At 39.9% G+C, this 25,943-nt stretch overlaps 1 protein-coding gene across 1 annotated transcript; it reads right to left on the reverse strand.

Annotated features, from left to right (window-relative positions):
- Positions 1 to 1,137: 1,137 nt before the first annotated feature.
- On the reverse strand, positions 1,138 to 25,727 carry LOC130694871 (ecdysone receptor-like). Its single transcript, XM_059496274.1, has 9 exons — positions 25,564 to 25,727; positions 17,484 to 17,982; positions 16,691 to 17,220; positions 5,485 to 5,664; positions 5,276 to 5,416; positions 4,543 to 4,742; positions 4,279 to 4,443; positions 3,823 to 4,195; positions 1,138 to 3,733 (listed from the first exon to the last, which is right to left on the reverse strand). The coding sequence occupies exons 2-9, from the start codon at positions 17,813 to 17,815 to the stop codon at positions 3,492 to 3,494; spliced, it is 2,163 nt and encodes a 720-aa protein (XP_059352257.1). The 5' UTR covers positions 17,816 to 17,982; positions 25,564 to 25,727; the 3' UTR covers positions 1,138 to 3,491.
- Positions 25,728 to 25,943: the final 216 nt, after the last annotated feature.

A 25,943-nucleotide genomic window follows, 5' to 3' on the forward strand; every position in this document is an offset into this window, starting at 1 on the left:
TTGCACGGTATTCACATCGTTTAGCTTCCATTTCGTTTTTCAATGGCTGTTAAAAAAACGATTAAGACACGTGCGCTAGACGTACAGAGCCCCAATTACAAAAAAAAACGTCGGGGGTTAAAAAGAATACCAGTTATTAAACGCCATTACACGTTCAAAATCAGAGAAGGTAGTTTGGGCGCTCTTTTGATGTAAAGCAATAACAAAAAACGCGGCCATGCGATGATCAATGCATCACCTGGCTATATTTACATACATAGGTACATACATACCAAAATCCTGAAGTTCCAAACGAATTCCAAAGACGAACAAGTTTCAGATGGACACACAGCATCCAACAAAAATGCAGCCGACAGCTGGGGTGGCCGTGAATACGTCAAACCGTTGCCAACGAAGTTGAATATGTTTGAAAAGAAAAAAACCTTTTTATCTTCTGCTTTTCACGCTGTTAAAAAAAATTGTGTTCACTTCTCCATCTGGCGTTTTCTGTTGCTCATTTTCGCTTTCGGCTGCAACAGGTGGATTATTATTATTGTGACCATTTTTCTCAACTTTCAAGGTTACAACAGCTGCCATTTTGTACTCTTTTTTTTCGAAAAACGTAGAAATTACGAAATTTTTAAAAACATTTACAGATTTATTTTATTACCTAAACGCATTTAAACTGAACGTAATTGTTGACAGCAGACTAGACAGAATTTCACGGCCAGATATGATCATTCGTTTCTCCACTTGAATGACTAAAACATGTAGTTTTTTTTTTACCGAAGGCTGTGACTGAGTGACAAATGTCAAGGGAAACGAGTTCACACAAGACTGAATAATCACATCATCCATTATTCCGCCATGTTTTTTTTTTGATAAAACAAAACTTGAGCGACAGTGCCAAATATGGATTGAAATCCTCTTGCCATCCACTTTTTTTTGTTTCCAGAATTATTTACAGATACGAAGTTTGACGATCTGACATTGGCATTAAAAAGTTTTCGTTAACGACACACCTGAGGAACTCTGAACTTTTGGGTTTCTTTGCAGATTAACCCGAATAATTAAATATAAAGATCATTTCCCTTAGTTGAATGATAAAGAAAAAAAGCGTAAACAAGTCAATCTTTCAAACATTTCGATATAATAACGTTATTCGTGTTTTCATTCATGTTTAATGTATAATATGTTATGTCGAGACAAAAGAAGAACACCGTTGTTTTTTTAGTTGTTTTACATCGCGATTGACACACACACACACACACACGATTATGTATGGGCAATCTTCTTACACGCAAACCCATTCTGTCAAATTTGTTTTTGCTTTTCTTTTTTATGTGCTTTTTTCAGTTTTTAAATAATAAAATAAAAAAGTTGTACACATCAAAAAGAACCAAAGTGAAAAATGTTTGTTGTTTTTCTCGTGTCGTATATAAAGAAATGAAGGAGAACACATCAGCACCGTAAAGAGAACACAATCACACTGGACACAAGAAACGAAAAAAAAAAAACGATACACTCGTACAAATAGTAATAGAGCACTTCCGGATGAATATATTTATATGTATATATGTATATCATAAACGGTCGTGTGCGTATATAAAATAGGAGAATTGAAAGCACCTCACATACAAACACACACACACACACACAGCAAGGCAAAACCATTTTTATGTTGGTTTTCTCTTTTTTTTCGGTGAAACAAAAATTTTCGATGGAAAAGTAATCGAATAAAGTAATAAACAAAAAATGAATTTCAAGGCTCTTTGGGGGTATTTTTGTTTTTCTTACAACAGAAATGAGCCTGATGAGAGAACGATAAGAAAAATTTTCGAACGATAATTCGAAAGAGAAGAATCGGGAAAAAGAAATCCCATTTCCTTTTTGTGCACGAAAAATCCTGATGGAAAACGATTTGAGAGACACGAAACAAAATCAGATGGGGGGTGGGGGTTATATAATATTGCCACATTTCCTTTTTTTTCAAAACAAGAGAGGCAAAGGAGGGATACAGGAAGGGGAAACAGAAACGACATAAAGTCGTGTCGTAATTAAAAAGAAAAGGCGGAATAAGTATAACCGAACAACAACAACAACAACAAAAATCTAATTTCCCCCTCCCTGTTCTTTATGTATGCGGAAAAGAAAAATGGCGTTCACAGATTTGTTGCAAATTATTTTTTAAAAAAATGAAAACGAAAATTGAGAGATAAGGGGACGTGTAAGATTGTGCGGGAAAAAAAACAAATAGCCGTTATGAAGATTATGTTACAACAACATGGATAGCAGACGACATATAACAAGACGGCAAGATGTCGAATTGGTGAATTACGATGAACAATTTTTTGCAACTTTTCCGTCTTTCCTTCAATTTTTTTTTTTGTTTTTTTGCTTTTATAAAAATATATAAAACTGGTCCACATTCGTATCCATCGATTTTACGAACGTCTCTTTTAGTGTTGACTTTCCAAAAGTTGCAACAGGCAGAGAAAAATTGGAAACAATGGCGATCGAAATAAATTGTTTCACGAACTACATTTTCTCCGGCCAGAAAAAAAAAAGAAAATGAATTTAAAAAAAAAAGTATTTGACCAAAAATCCGATGGATTTTTTTTTTACGTTCGTTCTTCGGGGTGTGTGTTTCTTACTCCGTTTCGCATCAATTAATATAAATTACCAGCTCACTTCCCTTTTACTGTACACAAAGAGATAAATAGTATTTTTTCTTTTTAAATTTTTCGGGGATACGATGTCGTTCAATTTTTTTTTTGCTATTCAAAAAAACAAACAGAAAATGAAATGTTGTTTTAACATAACAAGAGAGTCACAACCCCGTGATTTTTGAATTGTCCGTTCCTTATTGTCTGTTTTTCTCTCAGTTACGGCAAACAATTCCTGTCTGGCGACACAATTATTGGCCTATATCTCACAACCCAATTTGCCAAAAGAAAGAAAACGTATTTAAAAAAAACTTGTTTTTCTTTTTTTTTTTCGTTAATAACAACAAAACAAAATTGAAAAGAAAAACTCTGTTTCTTTTTACAAATTCCCCACCCAAAACGCTATAAAAATGTGGATATCTATCTGACCTTATTCTCCTTGTTTCGCATTTAAGATCTTCATCACAATTCATGTAACAACACATTCAACACGGAGCCTTATAAACTTTTGAATGAATCGCGCCCAAAGAGAGAAGCGCGAAACTTGTCTCTCTCAGGTACTATTTTTCTTATCTCTTCCTACCTTCGTCCTCGTCTTCTTTCCCAACTCGATCAAACCTGACCAAATTAAAGTCCTTCCCAACGATCTTCTAATCGAATAACAAACGAACATTTTTGTTTGGTTTTTTTTTTTCAAAGAGATCTGCGGGCCAAAACCGATTGTTTTAATTTTGACGCGGGAGTACTTTGTTTTTACGGGGTAGGTGTAGGTAGAATCGCGTGCGGAAATTTTTAGATGGTAAGAGGCGTGCCGCTTTTTTCCTGAAAGAGGGGCAGAGATGGCGTTCAAGAGTGAACGTCCCAGATTTCGGCGAGGAAGGGCGGCAGTTTCTTGTTTTTGAGCTTGAGCGAGAAGCACATCTCCGAGTTGAGGTTGCCGAGCGTTCGTAACTCGGTCAGCACCGATAGGAGCTTGGCGAACTCGGTCATCGGCCGCGCCCTGTGGTTCATCACGTAAGCTTGAAGCGCCTCCAGGTAAATCTCCTGGATCTTCTCGACCTTGCGCGCCTCCACCAATCCCGGCCGTTCTAATCACCAAAACAAAAAACACGATAAATAAAATTTCCCAAAAAAAAAAAATAGCTCACGGTCAAAAAAATATGCAAATTCCGCATACCAGAGAAGATGACGATGGCGGTGAGTAGCGCGTATTCGGCATTGTCGACTTTCATGACGGACATTTGCTTGCCGAAACGAAAGAGCGGCTCGGCCGTGTCTCCGACGCCGGCCATGTTGTACGAGTCTCTCGTGTAGGGCAGGTTGTTGGCGAAGACGATAGAGTCCGTGTTGGCGTCGTAGCGGCGGGCGCACCTTAGCATCATCACTTCACTGGAACAGGCTTTGAGCAAAGTGATCTGGTCCTCTCGCAGTAACGTGTCGAAGCCGGGCAGCCGCTTGGAGAATTCCACCGTCAGCTGCACCGTCAGGATCGTCATCTCCGTAATGTGCTTGAACTTGGCTTCGCTGTCCGACTCGTGCATTCCGGACGTCTGTCGTTTTCAAATTGCAAAAATTAAAATAATACGCAACAAAAAAAAAAAGAAAGTGGAGGACTCGGGAATCGAACACGCACCGAAATCTTTCTCAGATCCTCTTCGGACGGTTGATCGAATTCTTCTTGGAAGTAGACGAGCCGGTTAATGAGCTCCTCCTGTTCGGGACTGAGGGGTTTGACGGCCAATCCGTTGCTGCCTCCGCTGGGAGCGCCGCACACGACCATGGGTTTCTCGTCCACCACCTGGTACCAAACAGCCACCGCCCAAATTCATCCAAATTTAAAAATAAATAAAAAATGCATTCACCACAATCGATCAACAGATGGAGTTGCATGTCTTACGTGTATGTGCTGCTGTAATTGTTGCTGCTGTTGCTGCATTTGCTGCTGCTGCTGTTGTTGCTGCTGCTGGTGGTGGACAGCCTTGACTTCGGGCTCTTTCATTTCGGGAGATCCCAAAGAGCTGGAATTGGGCCGGTCCTTTTCCTTTTGCGCTTTCTTGGCTTCTCGCTTGACAGCGCACTGGTACTCTGGAACGACACCTACCACATTGCACAATCATTAAATATGATTTATTATTTACCCAAACCCGTTTTTCATTTTTTTTTTCTTTATCAATCGATACAGAAAAACGAACTGGAGACATATTCGAAATAAGCGCCGGGGGTACTTCATTAAGAATTAAATTGAGATATTGAATCGAAACCGGATGTCGAGTAGACCCGGCATCTCTGATGAACGTACACACAAAACACGTACGGTGTTGCTTATTCTCTTCTCGCAGAAAAGCGTCTCATCATTTCAACAGCCATCAATAAAAACCACACAAAGGGTTTTCAATTGCACGGGCTTGGGACGAGTAAGTAACGATTGAAAATTGTAAACAAAGAGAGAGAGAGAGAGGCACATTCGATACATCGTCCGAAACGAGTGCCCATTAAAAATGGGATTGGGTTTGCGCTAGTCAATCGTGTGGGAAATGCGCGTCCTTCTCGCTATACTACACCTACCCCGCATGTCATTCATCATGTCTTTTTTTTTTTTTTTTTTTGATTTGCAAATAAGGAAAACTTACATTCGGGCCGCATGCCGACCGTGAGGCACTTCTTTAGCCGGCACTCTTGGCACTTTCGCCGCATGTACATGTCAATGTCGCAGCCGTTTCCGTATTTGCACTGGTAGACGGCATTCTTCGTTATACTCCGCCGGAAGAATCCTGCACGAAAAATCAATTCGATCAGATTTTATTATTAAAAAAAGAAATGCAAATCAAATGGGGAATACCTTTGCATCCTTCGCAGGTGAGGGCGTTGTAGTGATAACCAGAAGCTCTGTCGCCGCATACCAAACACAATTCCTCTTGCTGTCTGGGTACGGGACCTTTCTTCTTCTTGGCATCGGCAAAACTGTCGACAGAGTAGCCGCCGCCATTGACGCTGCCCGGTGGAGACAAATCCTCACGACCTGTTTGAAATACATAAAAAAAAATATGTCAATTATTTTTCTCTCGCTAATATTTTTCATCAGAAAAACATCTGGAACTACAAAAAAAAAAATGATGAAATCAACATGTTCCAGACTCAAGTTTCCTATCTGCCAAATTGAAACAACATGACTCATAAAATATCTATTTTTCAAAAATGCCTCTTTTTAAAAAAAACACGGCTTTAAAATAGTTCAAAGCGAATTTTCAGAATGGAACTAGTGCACAAAGGGGTTCCAAAAAAAAAAAAAAAAATCATTATTTTTTTGTTCCAGGAATGTTGGCTACTTTTGGTATCTAAGCGAAAAAAATTCAAAGGACACGCAAGGACATTCGAGAGACACACATATATATCCTGAACCATTTCTTAAGGTGGGGTGGGGGGGACTTGGTCCCACCAGACAGAGAACACCTCCCCTAATAATTCCGGAGCCGATTCCGCGGAATATTTAAAAAAAAAAAAAGGCAGCTACTAGCTTTTGGGAGTTATGACCCTTACACCGAAAAAAAAAAAAAATCTTTTCGCCCTCTATTTTTTATTTCCTATTGTTTTTTTTTTTTTGGCTGTGATTTTCTGCTTTTCTTTAAAGCTAAAAACAAATCCCCCCCTCCCACTCTGGATTGTCTTTAAAAAGCACTGGTTGCTACCTGTGAGAAGAAAGAGACGCGGAGAGAAAGTCTTCCATTTTTAATGGTAAGGGGGGAGTCATATGTGGTGTATGAAATGTCGTCACCAAGTTAAAAGAATAGGAAGAATGATACTTAAAAAAAGAAGAAACACATTTCTTTAAGCACTGAAAGAAAAGAAAACCGCACTAGATTGAATGTGGTTTTCTTTTTCTCAATTCACACACACAGACACACGGTTGGTTAATCGGCCGAAAGAGAAGGTGGATTGAAGGTGACGCCGACCTTGAAATAAACAAAAGAGAAACACCACTAGCGCCGCGACGCCACACACAAAACTTCCCCTTGTTTAGACGACAAGGGCGGGGTTATTTAGCGACGCCCTTTTGTTTCCTAACAAAAACACTTGAAAGACATTCCTGCATGATGTGCCATCATCATTTTTTTTACACACAGACATACGAAAAAAGAAAACAATCCCATTTTCACGGTCGACATTCATCCGGATGGACAGAAATGCGCAGTAGAGTGACACAAGGCCATTTAAAAAAAAATGGCATCGTTGTTACACATGTCTCCGTCAAAACACACACACACACAAAATCATCTGAATTAAAAGGGCAAAAAAAAAAAAAAAATTTAAGGGGAACCTGAAGTGGACGACGTGTCGGAAGATCGTCGGCCGGGTGGCACGGCCGGACTGTGCCCGCCGCCCGTCGACGATTGGGGACTGACAGACGGTCCGTTGATGTCGAGATCCCAGAGATCCAAATCAACTTCGCCAATGTCGGAGGAAGGTAGTGAATGGTCGTCAGACGGGCTGCCGCCATTGTTGAGTAAATGGAGTTGATTGTGGTGGTGCTGGTGCAAACCGGTCAAGACGGTCGTGCCGGCCGTAGCGGCACCGCCGCCGCCGCCGTTGGCAGCGAAAGACGGCGGTTGCATCAAACCGGTTGATTGCTGGCTGTTCGATCCGTGATGAGCATGTTGATGCAAAAGATGATGACGATGGCCGTTGGCCGTCGTCGTGCTCACAGCGTTGCTACGCATCACTTGACCGGGCAGCGAGTAACTGGCCAGCATCTTGTTGGCACCGCGGGTCACGTGACCGTAAGGGTATTTCAACTGTTGCTGCTGATTGGTCGCACGGCCCGACTGCCACGACGGAGACGGAGATGTGGTCATCGGCACGGACGACGACGAACTGACTTCCCCATGATCGCCCATGGTCATTTTAGTCAATGAATTTCAAAACAAGAAAACAAGAAGGCAAAACGATACACGAGCTAATTGTTTGGTGAGCAGCACACAAAAAAAAGCTAATTAACGAATCCATCCACTCTCGTCCTCACCACACACACTGTACTTGTGCGTGTTCTTATCGCGACCTCACTACCAGCCACATAATGAACGCGGATCAACAAGAAGCCCGTCCCGTGTTCGATTCCAGCTACGGAAGACTTCTTTTTTTTTTTTTTTTTTTTTTCTTTGCAAATTTTGTTTTCGATGTCGTTGATGTCAAGGACGTTTCAAAGCCGCACAATATTCAATTTGCGTTTTTCTTTTTGGGTAATAAGATACTCGGCCAAGGTTGTCCGTCTTTTTTTTTCTGCTGGCCAACGGGAGAAATTGATCACACACACCCCAAATGAGGTTTACAAAATCACAACAGTCAGCGATGGGAATCGATTTTCACTTTCGCTCTAATCGGCGTCCTCTACACACACACACACACACAAAAAAAAAAAACAAAAGCACCTCGACACACAAAAAATGTTCTGAAATTTCACTTTTTTTTTCGAATTGTTTTTAGCGACGATTTCAAAAACCCCAAAAATAAAAACAATCGACGAAAAGCACCAAGCGAACTGGTTGACGTCGCAAAACCGACTGCCGAGACTTGTACGCCGACACCCTACCAGCACCACTCTCTCTTTCAAACAGACGTAAAGAAAGAGAAACAAGAAAAAGGAAGAAGAACAACACACACCGAAAACTTCTTCTTCTTCTCCTAGGTGGTGGGTGGAACTTTTTTTTTCCTTCCTTATTTTTAAAGGAAACAAACGAAATGAAAGCTCCTCCCCCTCTTTCTTAATAGGTTTCAGCAACTATAAGGAAAAACCCCTTAACAATTTCTTATTTGGAGACAAGAGAACTACCTGTTGCAAGAGGAATACGTCCACACTACGACATCGATCGCATTTGTTTTCTTGTGGGAAGGGGCGGAGTTCGAGTTTAAAAAAAAAATATTTCCCGAAAAAAAAAAATCACGTGTGTTACACAAAATGCATCGTCAGCGTCTACCCTTGTCTCTTTTTTTTGGCATTGAAAAGACACACATGCACTTTCGATTGCCAAGAGAGCCAGAAGCTTTTCTTGAATAATTTGTCTGTTGGATTATTTCACACACAGACACACACAGACTGGGTAGGGAAAAAAAAAAAAGTAAGGGAAAAACATAAACCAGAAAAGAAAAAAGATGCCCTGAGGGGTTGATCAAGGTGTGCAAGACGAAAGCCTCGAGCAAAATCGACACACACAGGTAAAAAAGAAAATAGTTTCCAGCGAACACAAAGGCTGAAAAATAAAAAAAAAAAGAGAAAAGAAGGAAGATACACAGCAAAACATGAGAAATGATGATGAAAAGGAAGAGTGATCCAAAAGACTTCAAGGATGCCCTGCGGCCAGGTATGAAGGCCAACATTTGGTTATAGAACACACACACACCAGGTAAACACAAAATGATAAGACGAACGAGGAAGAAGAAGGCGCCCTTCACGTGTGTATGCTAACACAGAGACACACAGAGAAGAACCAGACACACACACAATCTGGCGTTTTCCAGTAGGATCAAGTCGCGTCGAACCAAACATGTAAAGTACTTTCGCTTTTGAGTTTCGTCTGCTATTGTTAGCCCGAGGCGTGCACCCCCGCAGGGAGGCTGTCTAAAACCATCTGTTCGGCTGCGATTTTTTCCCGATTTTATTTATTGTGTCGAATTTAAAATTAAAAGAACATGAACATAAGAGAGGACACGAGTAAAAAGTGATAGCGACGCACTACTCCAACCCCAACCTTTTCTTTTTTTGAATTCCGTAAAAAAAAAAGAACATCACCTTTTGGGACAACTGCGACATCTCTCGGACGAATAAAATAATTAAAAATCCAATTTTTAATTTTTACAGGTAATCTTTTTTTGAAATACAAAGTGTGTTCTGACTCCTCCTCTCATTCAAAAAATATTCGTGGCATGTGTTTTTTCCCACCCGTCCCGCCCCACCGTGAAACAAAGAGAGTCGTCACGCAACCGCGTCATTCGAGAAACTCTAGAACGAGAGAAAAAGAAAGAAAGGTCGTGTTAAACGACTTGTATCTGATGACACTTTTGACACTTGGCAACAGATACAATGTCTCCTTTTGCTACGGGCAATCGCCAACATCTTTTCAAATTTTTGACATTTTTTTTTTTCGTCCAACTATGCGATCACGATGTTTAATCAAAAGGCCCTTTCTCCGAATATTTAAACGTGAGCTCTTGCGACCGCCGAACTTTGAACCGTCCAGATAACAGTCAAAGAAAAATATCGAAAAATATTTAATTTGCATATTTTTTGATGGCCTTGTAACCGGACATTTTTCTTTTTTTTTCGGAATTAGGATATCCGAACTGTGGGCGGCCTTCGCATTAAACGGAAATAAATCGTCTTTCTTTAAATCAAACGAGGTTTGTCGGTAAATAGGGGCAGGTCATTGCATCCGCAATTGGAAATAAGGAAAAAAATAGGAAGTTTCTCTGACTTTTCAAGAAACCCAACTTCCTTTTTAGGGAAAAAAAAATACGTTCTCGAAGGGGGGGAGGAGGGTGACGTCATTCTTTGTGTCATGTCATACCAGAAGGGGGAATAAAAAAAAAAAAGAGAAGGTGAATTGCGTCTTATTATATATGAAAAGAAAAAAGAATAAACATATGAGGAAGAAGAGGCAACAGGTGCGCTCGCTTTGGGGGTTTGTCGGTTTGACGGCTGGCGGCGTACCTGTAAACTTTCCATGGGGAAACGAATAGCCAAAGAGAAGAGAGATGTGTGTCTTTTCTTCTTGCTTTTAACCAAGGACACAGGTAATGGCACTAGTAATTAGAGTCAGAGAACAACGTATGTTCGACGACCACCTTTTTGGGGTGGCCAAAAAACATAATCCAAGAACAAATTGGTCAGTTTTTGAAGGTGAATTACATCATTCAAACGTGAATGATGATTACGTCTTGATCATTTCCATCAAACATTTTTTTCTTTTTTATTATTTAAATTCCATCCCCCCTTTTTTCTTTTCATGAAAACGTTTCACCCTTCACGCAGAGTTGGATTCACGGGAGACGCCCAGCGTCGCCGTGCCATTTCCCAATTTTTTTTTTCAAGGACAGCAAAATCGACGAAGCGTTTCCCAAACCCAAAAAAAAAAGCTTTTTTTTTCTGTAGCAAAAAAAAAAAAAAAAAGGGAAAACTTGTTAACGAAATTATATTGTGTACGTGGAAGATACTACTTTAGAACGCATCACTTGATCAACTAAGCGTATCGTCGAAAATTCCTTTTAGCTAATGGCCATCTCCTATTTTTTCTAAACACTCACGCGGGAAATTTGAAAAAAAAAAGAGCAAGGGGGTTGTAAAAAAAAAGACGAAAAATCGTTGCGTTTTAATATTCGTGTAAATTCAGCGCATCTGATGGAATGAAAAAGAAAAAAAGGCTGGAAACTTGTTGCCAAGGTTACAAATGATTGCGTTACAGTTGAGGATAAAAAACGATCGTGAATTCGGTCACGGCTCTGTGGACCAAAAGTCAACGTCCCGCGTTCAATAAAGGGAAGTTCTCCAAGTCGTTTTCAGAAACAAGGTAACAAAAAAAAAAAAAAAAAGAAAGAAGCTCCTCTTCTTCACTAGAGCGTGATTGTCGATAACAATTTATTATATACAAAAAAAAAAATAATAGACTTTAAATTAAATTTTCAGGCACTTCGGGGTAAGTAAGCAAGTGGGTCTAATATGTTGTTTTTAGCTATTCAAATCCTACCGGCTATTTCTTTTTTTAAAAGATATCGAGAGGAATGGACGATCTGCTCGGAGGGGTTGATAAAAAAAAAAATGGTGGAGCTTGCGGCAAGGTGAACGAACCAAACCCCAGCGAAAAAAAATAAAATAAAAACAAAAATCTTTTATTTCAAGCGTAACGAATAGTCGTCTATTCCTCCTGTGCCACTATTTAACGATTGCCCAGTGTCTTACAGTGGCGCAACGACACACTCGCTCGTGTTTTTTTTTTCTTTTATGTTTCTTAAACGCTTCGAGATTTTTTATCCTAAATATCGACCTTGTTTTCGTTCCCGTTTTTATGATTTTTTTTTTTTTAAATACACAAAACATAGCGAGAGGTTATTCATTAATTTTTTTTTCTGTTCTGAGAGCGCTTTTCCGTCTCGACAATGGCGCAATTCAAGGGCGTGTTGTTTTCCCTCTTCGATTACCCCACATCCCCCCTCTGTTCGCGATTGGATATCTCCATTCAGCCGTGAGTTTATCCTCATGACGCCAACCTGCCGAATCCTCCTTCGGGGTAAACGTTTTTATCTCAACGATCCAAAGGAATGGAAGTCATCGAGTCGCCATAGTAACGACAAAGCAACAGAATAGTTGGAAGTTTTGAAACAAAAAAAGGGGGGAGTCTATACGAGGAAAGAATAAAAAAATAATAAAAAGAAAGAAACTGGTTATTGGGTACGATAGCTATCGGGGAGTTTCTGGATCGTGAACCAGGTAAAAACAAAAGGAACGAAAGCGAATTTTTTTTTCGTCTTTCCAACCCTCTTTACATGCAAACTAAACGTGTAGATCGAATATTCAGCGATTGGGATAGGTCCTTTTATCAGCCACAACAACGCGATTAAATTGTAGCATTAATCCGCATACCGAGGGTTGAATTGGTTTACACTTGAACGAAAATGGTAGCCCTCGAGGTAATTTATTTCCATCAACACCTGAAGCCATTCGAGATCCTTTTTGATTTGCATTCGGATGGAGATTGCGCGCTTTCACTTAAGGCTAATTTCTAAAAAAATTCAATTTCCAATCGCAAAGAGGAAAACATCTTTCACGAATCGAAGGTGAAACATTTTCAACATGTTCCGCAATAAAAAAAAACAACAACACGGGTAATTAAATGATGATAACACAGCGACCCACCTTTCTATAAAGGACGCTTTGGGAATGTTCGAAATTCTCATTAACCCTCATTTAAAAGAAGAAAAAAAAAATCATTCCCTAAAACCCCCTCGCACAAAAAAACACCTGGCGATGCGGTTAAGAAAAGAACAACAAGTGCACAAATGGCATCGTCGATTGAATCGCATCAATGGACGATTACAAGGCCGGGAGAATAAAAATCAGTGGGACGATGCGGTCAATACCACCGATAAAACAACAAAAAAGAATGCAGCCAAAAAAAAAAAGGGAAACAACCGGCCTTGGCCGCTTTGAGGAGGAACAACTTTCACTTACAGCTATTATAAACGCTGAGAATGTCGATCGAATAGGTTAATGCGCACAGTCAAATTACATTACGAGCGACTACAAACAAACAATCTCTGCCCAATGAGAAACTCATCATTATAGTGGACAAATAATAAATGTTTTTTTTTTTCCTCTAACCCTTCATCATAACTGGGATGATGTAAAGAAAAAAAAAAAAAGAAAAGATTGTTGTGATATCAATCGTGATAACGACGCAAAACCCACTACAATGTTTTTTTGTTTTTTTTTTCATTTGCGAGGGATTTTGTAGACATATTTGAATTTTTAATCGGATCACGAAGTCCGCACAAAAAAAAAAAAATAAAAGGTGATGATGCCACGGTGTAGTAGAAGGGGATAATTAACCTTCGGACGTCCTTGCAAGCAAATGCGGGAGTAAGAAAAAAAAAATTATAATAGTTCGAAATTTAAGATTTTTTATGAACTGAATGAAATTGCAAACCATTATCTTTGTATTGTGTGCTGAGTGAATTAAAGTTTTCGTAAATTTAATTTAGAAAACTAGCGCATCACCGTGGCACATCTGTCGCATTTCATTTTTGAATAAACATTGCAGTGGATTGTGTTATAATAAATTGCGTTCATTTTTACTTCAGGCGAGTACAGCGTTTGTACAAAGATTCGCTCTCGAATGGAGCAATTGAATGCGTAGGTCACGCTTTGAAAAAAGAAAAAATTGGATAGTTTCGGTCGTGAGTAGCGAACGGTGGCGCCACCATCGTCCGACTTCAATAAGCGACCGTGACCGTCACAATTTCTCACAGTTTTCTTTTTTTTTTCTCAATTAAGTAGCACGTCCTCATTTCACGTTGGCATTACGAATTCAAATGTTTTACAACGCAAACTGGTCTAATAAACCGGAATTAAATTTAATTCAAATGCAATTCAACTCGGGGAAATTATTCGCTAGTGAAATACCACAATTTTTTAAGATGAAGGGCGGAAAAAAAATTCTTTAAACAGAAAAAGCAAAAAGAAAAAAAAATATTAGAAAATGCGGGCGCGCAACAGGTGCACGCGGGATTCTTTTTAATCGCAACGTGAAGGTTTTTTTTTCTTTTTTCTTTCACAGTACTCAGCGGGAGGGCCTCATCCGCCATAATGTCTACTCGGGCAAAAAAAAATTTATATATACGTATATCGACGACAGATGGTCGATGCCGCATCTTTACATGTATTTATTTTCATATTTCTTTTGATAAATAAATAAAAGTAAAAAAAAAAAAATTCTAAAAATAGATCCGGCTCCTTATAATATAGCAATTTATTTGATTTAAATGTACATTTATTTGTTCTCGCTCCCCAACTAAAAAGAAAAAATGATGACCGTCGTTTTCTTCACATCCTCAAAAGGAAATAAAATTTGATATTTTTCGATTCTATTCTTTAAAAATAAAAAAATCGTTGTCAATAGCGCACACAATTTTTTAGACCCAATAGGCTAACAGGAAATTCGGTCGTGACACTATTTCCCTTTCTTTTCCCCTCAAAAAATAAAAAATAAAAATTGTTTTTCTTCTCGCGAGAGAGGAAAAAGGGGCTTTTTTAGTGTGCGTGTGTGTCGTGACTTCCATTGTTGTCGATTGCGCAACGGCAGGGGCCGACAGGAAAACGAACGGGAAGGAAATCGCGACTGCGTGCTACTATTATGAATACGTAGAATATAGCCAACAAGAAAAAAAAAGAAAAGCCTTTCGGATATCAAGATACGTACTATAATAATCATAGCAAAGATTATCCTACGTCACCTTAAGACTCTTTTCAAGTCGTCCTCGCTGCCCCAACCGAATGAAAAGAAACATAATAACAAATTCATCCCGAAGAATCCTCCCCCCATTTTTTTTTTCAAGTTCAAAGTTACATTATACATTCATTTGAAACCCGCTTTTTAGTTATTCACGTAAAAAAGATGTTTTAATTGGGAAAACAAATTCTAACGCCATCTGTGAGCCAGAAATGCAACTAGACGTTGCGATCGTGATTAGCCCACTGGCGATTGCGTGAAAAAATTTCATAAAAAATAAAACTAAATAAATGGGCAATCCAAGGTTGAGCTCCAAAGGAAATACAAGAAAGAGAGTCAATTATTGAAAGACAAATAATAATAATAGTAGCAACTTCAAAAGAAAAAAAAAAAGAAAAATAAGTCAACGCTCCAGGAAATGGCGCATTTCGATTTTCAGTCGTTAGTTTATTATTTATTATTTTTTTTTTATTTCAAGTTTTCTTATCTCTTCTTTCCACAAAAGACAAAAAAAAAAAGAGAATCAAAAATATCGTGACTGTCGAATCGCCCTTGCAGTCAAAAAACTGTTTGGCCTGCGGGAATCTTTTTCTAAAGGATCTGCGCCGTATCGAGAAAGTGCTCCGACCACTTTGCTATATTTAGTTGAACGCACACACGCCCTACTTACTGACTCACTCCATTCAACTGTCCTTTTTTTTTCTGTCTCTCTCTCTCTCTTTTCACTGTCTGTCCTCGTCTCAACATTTTTTTTTATCATTTCCCTCATTCGAAGAAAATGGGGCAAAAACTTCGACAAAACATTTTCTTGCCACGACGGTTCATTTCTTTTCTAAGCCTTTTGTTCACTTTTTCTCTTCGTCTAAAAAGAAATCTTTCAAATTCTGTTTAATAATTTCTGAAAGGGAGAAAAGGAGAGACAACTCCCGCTGCTCTTACCCTCCTACCCCACCCATCTTGTACGCGAATCTTTTTGATTGGAGGAGGATATCGAGGTCGAGAGTGTTACAGGTGAACGACGAATGAAACAGACGGGGTGGGGGCAAAATGCGCAACGCTAGGGACGAAGGTGAACGTTGAAGATTGAAAGGTGGATGGCGATATTGCGCCACGTCATACATTAGCGTAAGTCTCGCTTCGTGAATTTTGTTTTTCGCCTCCTTTCAGATCACTCTGCTTTTGTTTGGCAAAAACAGTTGGCGGGGTTAGTCGACCGGTTCAAAAAGGAGAAGAAAAAGAAAAACTTTCGAACTTTTTTTTTTTTGGTCCCGCGTTTGACAAGACACATCAAGGCTAATCGTTGAGACTTGGGGCACAACTCAAAAAGTCCAAATCGATTGTTGCAATCCAGATAAAACAAAAACATGCGAAACAGGTACTCAAAATGATTCCTTTCTTTGCCAATTCACCTTTGAGAAAAAGGGGGGGGCGGGGGAAAGGATCTCTCCATTTAATGCAAATGTGTTTAAAACGACCGCTAGATGGCGTTGACAACAAAAAGAGAAATCAACGAAAAAAGAAAAAGGATTAAAAAAAAAAAAAAAAAACTCGGGAATTCTTATAATCTAATTGGTCAAGCTCTCCTTCTCCGGACAACGGCAGTGCGTTCGACAACCTCTCCCTCAATAACAACATTTACACACACACACAGAGACGGCCTAAAAAGATCCAGTTAAAAACGTACGCGTTCTCTCTTCCTTTACAACTTGCATCTCGAAGTCGTTGTGGCACGTGATCGTGACCCTCAATTGAGGCTTTATCGACACACACACACACACACACGAAAAAAAAAAAGTGTGCTACAAAGACGGACTGGTGGTGAAGCTCGTTCCACGGGATTCCTTATAGAAAGCGGATCGATCGCTTCTCGAGTCCCAATCAAAAAAAAAAAAAAAAGAGAAAGAAGGTTCCACGAGAACGAATTAGGAGAGTCTTGTTTCACCAATGTTTTCTAAATACGTCCCTTTTTCATCGAAACGCTCAGTGCCAAGACTCAATAATAATAAAAAAATCGGCCCGCTTCATCAATAAATAAATAAAGAAAAGAAAACTGACCTAATTTGCCTCCTCCACCGCCAGGGCTGAACGGCGGCTCGTAGCTGCCCGTCGACATGGGCGACGGTGAATAGCCGTTCGACGATGAGATGACCGACGGCGGTAAGGTCGAATGGCCATTGCTGGACGCGCGTTGCTGTTGCAATTGTTGCTGCTGTCCCGGCTCTAGAAGGCCGTCTGCCCTCATCGACATGGACGAGCTGCTGGGCGGAGGCGGTGGCGACATGGAATCGACAGACATTTGGCCGGGCGAAGGTAACCATTCTTCCATAGCGCTGTTGCTGTTGTTGTTGTTGTTGATGTGCCTGGATCGCTTCAATGGGCTCGGAGAGTGGACCGATCCGCTGGCCGACGCCCCTACCAACGTAGGCGTCGTCGATCCTCCTCCGTAAAACGATTGATGCGGATGGTGCGGATGGTGATGATGCGAAGATGACGGAGACGATGAATGTAGCAACGACATAGAGATCGGGTGCATTGCGGCAGATGGCGATGTCGGTGACGGCGAACTACCCAATGGGCTGCCTCCCCTATAATTTCAAATTAAAATAAATAAACATCAGTTTTAAATGTTTCGCTTTCAATCAATTCAACCCCTCAGGCGGGATTAGTTTATTAAAAAAGCACAGCCGTTTTTAATTTGCATCTTTATGTGAATTTAAAAAAAAGCGCATGCGGATTTTAAAATAAAAGAAAAAAGAATTTTGGAGGAGGGGGGGGGAAGAACCGTCCATCATCCACACACAATCACCACACCCCCCTTTTTTTTTTGTTTTGTGAAATGATTCTTTACCCTGTACTGATGCGGGAACGTGATCGACGGATCGAACTAGCAGAGGACGGAGAAGGAGAAGAACAAGAAGAAGAAGAGTTGTGTTGTTGTTGTTGTTGTTGGAGAGGTGTGGTCGTGGGTGAATCGGAGTTGCGCGGTTCCGTCTTGATGATGGTGGCCACCGATAGGACGGAAGATGCCAACCGGATTCTCTGCTGTTGTTGCTGACTCTCTGCGCCACCACTTATCACCACACCTTCCATACTGTTGATTCGATTACGCGACGCCGGCCGATAAAATACACGGCCCGCGCCAGAAGAGACTGTCGAACGTTCCAGCTGTTCCACTTCCATTGTTTGTTTGTTTTTTTAGTGGAGATCGTTCCACGATACGGGATCTCTCTATCCCGACGAGCGCACTCTCACTATTCAATTGGCCAATAAACGTTTGTTGCGTTATCACGAAAAGACAAAAGAAAAAACAACTACGGGCAAAAGGAAAACTTCAAAATATTGCGCACCTGTAAAACGAAGAAAAAAGAAAATAGGATATTCAATTGTTCCAGTAACAAACAAAAACAAAAACGGGGTGATGTGTTTTTTGGATAGAAAAAGGGAGGAAAAAAAAAACAAAAAAACATTTCGACATCTGAAACGTCAGCGGGTGACCTCTGCCGCGTGACCCAACAACATCCTGTGGCGTTCAGATCAAGGACTCGTTCGTCCCCGGCCATTCAAGTTCCACCTACGTATATATACATTTTGTGTTTCTTAGCTGTGTCTGTGTGTGTGTCTAGCTCTCTTTTTTCTCGTTACATGTACTTTAAACAAGATATATTGTACAATGTCAACTGCTAAAAGACGTTATTTAGCCGCGGGCGTTAGGATAGAAAAAGAGATCCCGCCGGTTGCAACTTCGTGAAAAAATCACGAAGGACATCGCCCAAAAAGAAAACCAGTTTCTTGTGTCTTTTCGTCGTCGTCGTGAGATGACGATGATGATAACATTCGACTTGCACCAGCCCCCAACAGCAAAAGAAGAAAGAAAACCTTGAAACTGGTTGGGGGAAGAACCAAATTTTAATGCTAATCAACTTCTTTTGTTTTTTCCCCGTAAACCCTAAAGGCAAAAAAAAAAAAAAAAAAAAAAAAATCAGCTTTTTTGTTCCCTCTCTTTTTTTAATAGTTCCCTCCAGAATCAATAATTCATAAGAGACGCATACAAGTAGAGCTTATATAAAATTTCATAAGAACATTGATATGATTTTGAAGGGGGGGATTCTTGTTATCTTATACCGTCAGCCTCCGAAACAAGAGATTAATACTCGTTTTTAAAAATAATTCGACACAACAGTTGGCCCTCTACACGAAATATCAAATTAGATATTCATAGGAGAAACACACAATTTCCGTTTCGTATTGCCAGCTGAAAACAAACATGAAAACGACGTATCTACTTGTGACAGTTCGCAATCATCCGCCCACATTGTTTACGTTTTAGTTTATTAAGAAAAAAAAAAGGGAAATTCCGGTTGTAACGGATACGCACTTGAAATATTATTATTCATATCCGGCGGATATCAAGGCATTTCTTATGAATCTTCCACCTGTCGCCTTCGACAACTTGCGCTCCGATTGGTTTGAACGAACCATTTATTTTGTTCTTCAGAAATCATTAACGGACTATATACACTTTCAAACCACCATAACAAATTTCAATTCCCCCCTTTATTTTGTGTGTGACGTCACGCTTTCACAAGAGCTCGGCGGTTAACGTCACGTGACAATGTAGAAAGTTTTTCGGAGGATTGACCCTTTTTTTTCTATCCCGTTTTGAAATACCAAGGTCATCAATTTCTTTACACATAGAAAACAAAAAGGCAGTGCCATTTAAAAGGAAAATAAGGTCACAGGGGTTAAATCCTTTTTAAAAGGACCCAATAACAAATGACCCACCCTTATGTTAAAAAAAAAAAACGAGGCCAATAAAGCCAACAGGTGCGAAAAAACGCAACCAGCATCGAATTGCGCGGCTCAAAAAAATTGCGATCAATCGATCGATGGAAAGGGGGGCCCTACTCTCAAATAAAATGAGGGCATTTGGTAAAGCCCGGTTGTGTATCGTGACAGAGATAGATGGAGTATACGTGCAAAAGGGTGGGCGCCCTGATCGTTCAAGGTAAACGAGTCGACTTTCACGCTCTGACGGTAGCGAAATGGAAGTCTCGAAAGAATAAATACACCGCCAAACAGCCAAGACGGAAATTTCTTGTTTGAAAAAAAAATACGTTTCAACCAAGGACACACCGCCGTCCATTAATGGCGCCAATCGAGCAGAAGAAGAACTTTGATCCGCCCAACATTCAGCCCTCTGGAATTAATCCATCACTAACTAAGACAATGGCATTTTTGTGCAAAGACAATTTTCACGCAATATCCTTGGTCCGTCCATTTTGGTGTTTCTTAGAATTACTTTTTTTTTTAGGTCATCTAGCGCCTTCAGCTTTTTTTGCCTTGCACTTTCCATGGCCGCCTTTTTCTTTGGTGCGTATTCACACAGACTTAAGAATGTTTTTTTTTTTTAAAAAAAAAAAAAAAGAGGGCAAACTCAATGATTTACCTGAGTTTTTACACTTGGGGATTCAAAAAAAAATAGATATATATCCGATCAAAGTTGCACGATGACACGGCCCCCACTTTTTTGTCACACAAAAAAAAATTTAAAATCCCAACACACCGGAGCTCTTTCTCTATGCCAGAGACTCTCTCTTACTCAGAGTCTGTACACACACTGAACAAAATACCCCACCTTCTTTTTTTTTCCTCTCTTCTCCAGGTGCGCCTCCCTCGTAACCTTCTCTCTCTACACACAGAAGAGAAAAAAAAAACGGAATAGAAAAAAAGAGAGAGCTAAAAGAACGCGCGCAGAAGAAGGGAATTTTTTATTGCATGATTATATGCCCGTGTGTGTGTGTAGCCCTCCCCAACACCATCATCAACTTCTTCTTCTTCGGGCAGGCACATTCCGGTTTATTTTGGTGTTGGAAAACCTGACGAATGGGCGGAGCCTGTGTCATACACCTGGCGGCTATGGGTGGAAACCATCGGGTTTTTCGACCTGCTTTTCCTTCTTGGATAGTAGAAGAAAATGGCGGGCTTTTTTTTTCCTTTAACGGCTGGAATAAAATAAAAATTCGGGAAAGCCACAAGAAGAAAGACTATTTGAAACGCTCTCGTTGCAAAAGGGACTAACAAGAAGAGGAGAGAGAGAAAAAGTGACCGCAAAAAAAAAAGCAGCGTGCGTTCAAAAGAAAAGTTTTTTTTTTTGGACTGCCGACGTGAAAATGAGGTGGCGGTTAACCCAGTTACGAAGAAAGAGGTGCTTGCAACTAGCGGCATCATTTAAACATTTTTCAGAAAGAAGAAAACTAGGCCAAACCGTAGAAATGATTCACCTACATTTAATTGATTCGTTTAATGCAATAAACACCCACTGATGTTTATGAAAAAAAAAAAATGAATTTTTCTTTCAATATCTCAATTTGATTAAAAGCGGAGGTGGTACGCCAGATTGATCCCTCCCCAAACACGTGACGTCACTTTCCCTCATCACTGCGCACAGTTCAATGACCCGAAGCAAATTTTTTTTTTGCCTAGAAGAAAATCCCCAAGTGGACAATCAATCTCTTAACTTTAAAAACACAAAAAATCGCATTTTTCATCTACGCACAAAAATTGCCAGACCGAACATGTTAATATATCATGGTTAATCTCTTGCGTGTTTCTTTCAACTAAGACAATAAGTCAAGCGAAAAGAAAACATAAATCCTTAGATCTAATCCCTTTCACCTTCCCCAACTTTTAAAAAGTATAAAACGCCCTTTTTTTTCTTCTTTAAATCGGTTTGTTTTGCTTCAACACGTTTCCATCCGACAGGTTCAAGGTCCTCCGACATCCCAAACAAAAGCCGTGATTTTTCAAACGATCTTTTGTTAGGTCTAAAAAGAAATTCTTTTTTAAAAGCAGTTCGTACAGGTACCAGCAGATTAAAGGTCCGTGTTGTGGCAAAACCGGATGTTTTACACGCACATATGGGGAACGCATTTTTTTTTTTGAATACGTAATGAAAAACAAAATGTGGTGTTGGGGGAAATTCATTTCCGGGTTCGTTTCTTTGTCTTTTCATTGTGTGTTTGTACTCTATTTGATTAAAGGAAAAGTGGTTTTTGAAAATACCGCCATTTTCTTTTAAAAACCCACACAACAAAAAAGCCTTTAAAAAAATAAATATTTATTCAAGGAAATAAATTTCCGGAATGGCATTTTTTGTGTCTCAATGACGGATGGTTATCCATTAAATTCCGGCCATTCCACTGATGTAACTCAAGACATTTTCTCCTTCAATAAAAATCCATCACCCTGGGAAGCAGAGAGAGAGTTCAAAACAAAAGCCTTTTTTGTGGGGACCGATACAAACAATTTGACAAACTTGCAATTTCATTGCTGCAGAAAAGAATAGCTCCTAAAAGTGTATCACACTTAAAGCTATTGTTGCAAAGAAAACATTTTTTCAGTCACGACTCATTTTGAATAGAACTCGGTTCAACCCGTCAAAACAAAAGAACGAAAGTTCTTTTTAAAACAAGCAAAATCGATCCCCCAAAAACTAAAAAAAAAAAAAAAATAATTTACAACGAATTTCTTGTGTGTTATAATAGTTTGATGACGTCAAGCGTCGGTCGGCGTCGGGCCAGAAAACAAGTGAAAGTGTGTCACTTTCTATACAAAATAAAGAAGAAAAAACAAGTCACTATACACAAAGAAAGGATCTCACGCCCATCATCCATCTCTCTCTCTTTACTTCCCCCTCTTTTCATTCCCATTCGCTTCCCGTCCGATCGTCCGTGAACAATGACCTCTACTCCCTATACCTCCGTCCCTTTAAACAGGCCCATACATTCCCCTACCACCGCTAGTAACACACGATCTCCACCTTTTTAAATAAATTAAAAAAAATTTAACCCTCCCCTTTTTTCGAAAATAGTTAAAGAAAACAATACAAAAATAGAAAACGGGCCAGACCTTTTCCTTGTTTTTTTTCTTCTCAATTGGCAAAAGCCTTCCTTTCGCTTTCGATTTTTGAAATTGAGCCAATCCACATACGGCTGACTGTACAGTTGTCGTGTGTAACGAAGAGACGTCGCGTCGAGACGGGCAAAAGAGAGCGTGAGTCTTGACCCCCCCAGTCACTCTGCTCCCGCACGCCCACCACAAACTCGCATACAGAGCCAAGTCGGCCGGCGGCGGATAAGAAAAACTAGGTCACGCTAGATTATTGTACGTACCATTACATCTTTTTTTCCTACAAAAGTCTAGAGTCCTCAAACATCGAAACAAAAGAAAAATGCATTTGTCCTTTGTTGATAACAATTTAATACGTCCCGATAAGCAAGAACGTGAGTACGTAACGCAAAGTGTACGACGACCCAAAAGTTTGTTATTTATGTCCCAACACGATTCTTTTTCTTTAAAAAAACAACAAGGTTGTCATGACAACGGGGTCAACAATCACGCTTTGTGTCATTCACGAGAAATGTAATTCAAACCTTATTGACTTTTTTTTTTTGTTACGCGCAGAAAAGTATCAGACACAATGTGTGTTCCACACACTTGCACGTCACAAACGCTAAAATGTGGAGATGGAATGAAGGAATTTATAGCTCACTTGACCTCCTTCTACCCCCATCCTATTTGGCCATTTTCCTTTTTTTTTCTTATTTATAGAGATGAAGAGAGACGTTGAAGAAGAGCACAAGAAAAGAAGAGAGTTGATTGCATTTTTCTTGGCAAACGGCCATCCCTCCCACTAAATGGGCGGATGCACACCGCAAAAAAAAACTCTTACTATATATACTGTACACTACGTACATATAGTGAGAAGGTGGGGGCAATTCCGGCGAAAGCCCCCGAGACACGTCGTATACCCGAACTCATAAGCAGACGACGTACCCGGTTGATCATCTCAAAACTACCGCCCTAACTTTCTTCCTTCCCTTACTGCGGTTTTGAGACGCGTGATCAATGGAACCTGATTCTGAACGACCAATACATCAATCCAATTCAAAAAGGACTGACCGACTTTTCGAATTGAGGCAAGAAATCTCGCTGAAAAATGTCCCCAAACGATGCTCAAGTGAAAGTGAGATGGCAACCACGTTCTAACAATCCGACAATCAAATACGAGGAATGTTATTCAATAAGAAAAGAAAAAAGATGAGATCACGTCTTTTATGTGTCCAGTTCATCACGAGGGTTCACGTGAACTCAATCAACAACCTTTTTTCTTGTTGGAAAGCCAAGGCTATATCAAAACCCACTAGTGTATACTTCATTGCCATGTCAATCACGTCGCAATTCAGAACGAAAACTAGTAGAACCCCGCCTGCTTGTCAATTTGTGTTAGACGTTTATATAACCATTTTTTTTTTTTACTTGATTTGACGATCGACATTGTCCCCACCTAATCGGCCAAACTTGTGTATGTTTTTATAAAGAATCCCCGAGTTTTAAGCAGAAAGAAGCGAATTCAGCAAAGCGAACTGTTGTGACGAACGACAGTTGCGTGCGGGATGTGTTGACCCCATTCTGAACAACACGAGTGGGCACGCGGGATGAGTTGGCAACCCAAAAGTTTGATTCCCCCCTCCCCCGATAATTTCGACTTCTCCTTTTTCACTGTCGGTCTAAATTCACCGGCGTGATCCCTTCACACACAAAAATATTTAAAACCCCCCCTTGATAATAAAAAAAAAATGAAGGGATCTCGTTACCGGTGATGTCGCGGTCTAAATAAGAAAAAAAGGGGAATCAGCTGATTTCCTGTCTTTGTGGTATGTAAATGATTATGAACCATAGAAACGTTTCTTAGCGACCAACATCAGATTGCTACGCAACAAAGTTGATGCTGACGACATCCTACGTGCTACCTGATGCTCGCCCCAAATGAAATTCCCGCCTTATGTAAATCACCCCCCAAAAAAGATGGCGTCTCATTATCAATGTTTTCTCGCGAAAATCTTTAATTTTTTCATGTTCCACGTCCCACACAAGGAAGGGAAAAAGTTGAAAGACGCATGTTGATAATCTGCGAATGACGCGGGAAAAGACAATCCTTTTGTGTTTCCCGCTCAAACAACCTTGTCTGCATTTTTGAAAAGTTAAACGTGACTTTTCGGCTTGGTCGGAATGTTTTTAAAAAAATTCAAAAAAGGCGTCAGCAAAAAAATGAGGAGGGAGGAAAGTTAATTTAAACACCCTGTAGGGAATTTTATAGTTGAAGGTAGATGCACAATTTCTAGGAAAACAAAAGGAATAAAAATACGCCCATTTCTCTCGAAATTGTTTAAATGTTTTCTTTTGAACTACCAAGATATTGACCCTCAACTGAGAAATGTTAATTTTTCACATATCGTTTGAAATTAAATTAACAATCGATAGAGATTTTTCTAGTCTTCGAAAAACCAAAAACAACAAAGAACGGCTCTTATTTACATATCTCGCGCGCGCGCGAGCCTCAAAGGTAATTCGATGCTGTTTGACCCGGGGCTCGGCGTGTTGTGTCACGAGCTGTTTTTCTTTGAATGCTTCTGCGTTTCCCGGTCAAAATCTTCAACATTTCGAAATACAAAAAGTCGATTTTCAAGGTTGCGAACTTGAAAAAGAACGTACGAACTTCATGCCACGAGGACATTAACATCACGACGCATAGGTTTCGACCAATCAAAAGTCCTTTAGTTCAATCGAAAAAATAGGGAATTGAACCCTTCTCGAAAGCATGGAAAAAAAGGAAGAACCGCGGGTTGTTGGCGAGATTCCAACTTGTATCTAGTCAAACTCTACCATATATATACACACACACAGGCCGTATACATACATGGCTTGATGTCTGTGTGGGAAACTAGGTCAGCCACTGCGGCATATATACACACACTTGATGGGGAGGGAAGAGAGAGAGAGAGAGGGGAAAGGGAAAAACATTGGAAATGCCCTTAAAGAAAAAACACGAGTTTTAAAGATGGAGACCAATATGATTGGAAACTTACCACTTTGAGTGTGGATTGAAATAAGCCAAATTTTTGCCGAGAGTTTAGTACTCAACTCTTGATTGAAACACAGCAATTATGCAAAACGGCGCCGAAAAACCAACGAAAAAAAATGAACCCAACTTGTGTTTTTCACTAGCACACACAGTCGTCCGCTCTGTCTCCGGCGGACTGCACATGAAAACTGAGTTAGGGGAGAAGAACCCAAATGAACCGAACGTCTAAAACTTTTTTGTAGGATAAGTATTTATTGAAATAATTTTTAAAATTCGGGATTTGAATTTTATGCATGATTGGTAGGTAGTATAAATTGTTTTTCTGTTACTTAATTTATTTCGCTTCGTAACCACGAGTTTCTTAACTGACTTTTTAGTTGCAAA

The sequence above is a fragment of the Daphnia carinata genome, chromosome 7 (assembly GCF_022539665.2).
Source record: "Daphnia carinata strain CSIRO-1 chromosome 7, CSIRO_AGI_Dcar_HiC_V3, whole genome shotgun sequence".
Classification (NCBI taxonomy): Eukaryota; Metazoa; Arthropoda; class Branchiopoda; order Diplostraca; family Daphniidae; genus Daphnia; species Daphnia carinata.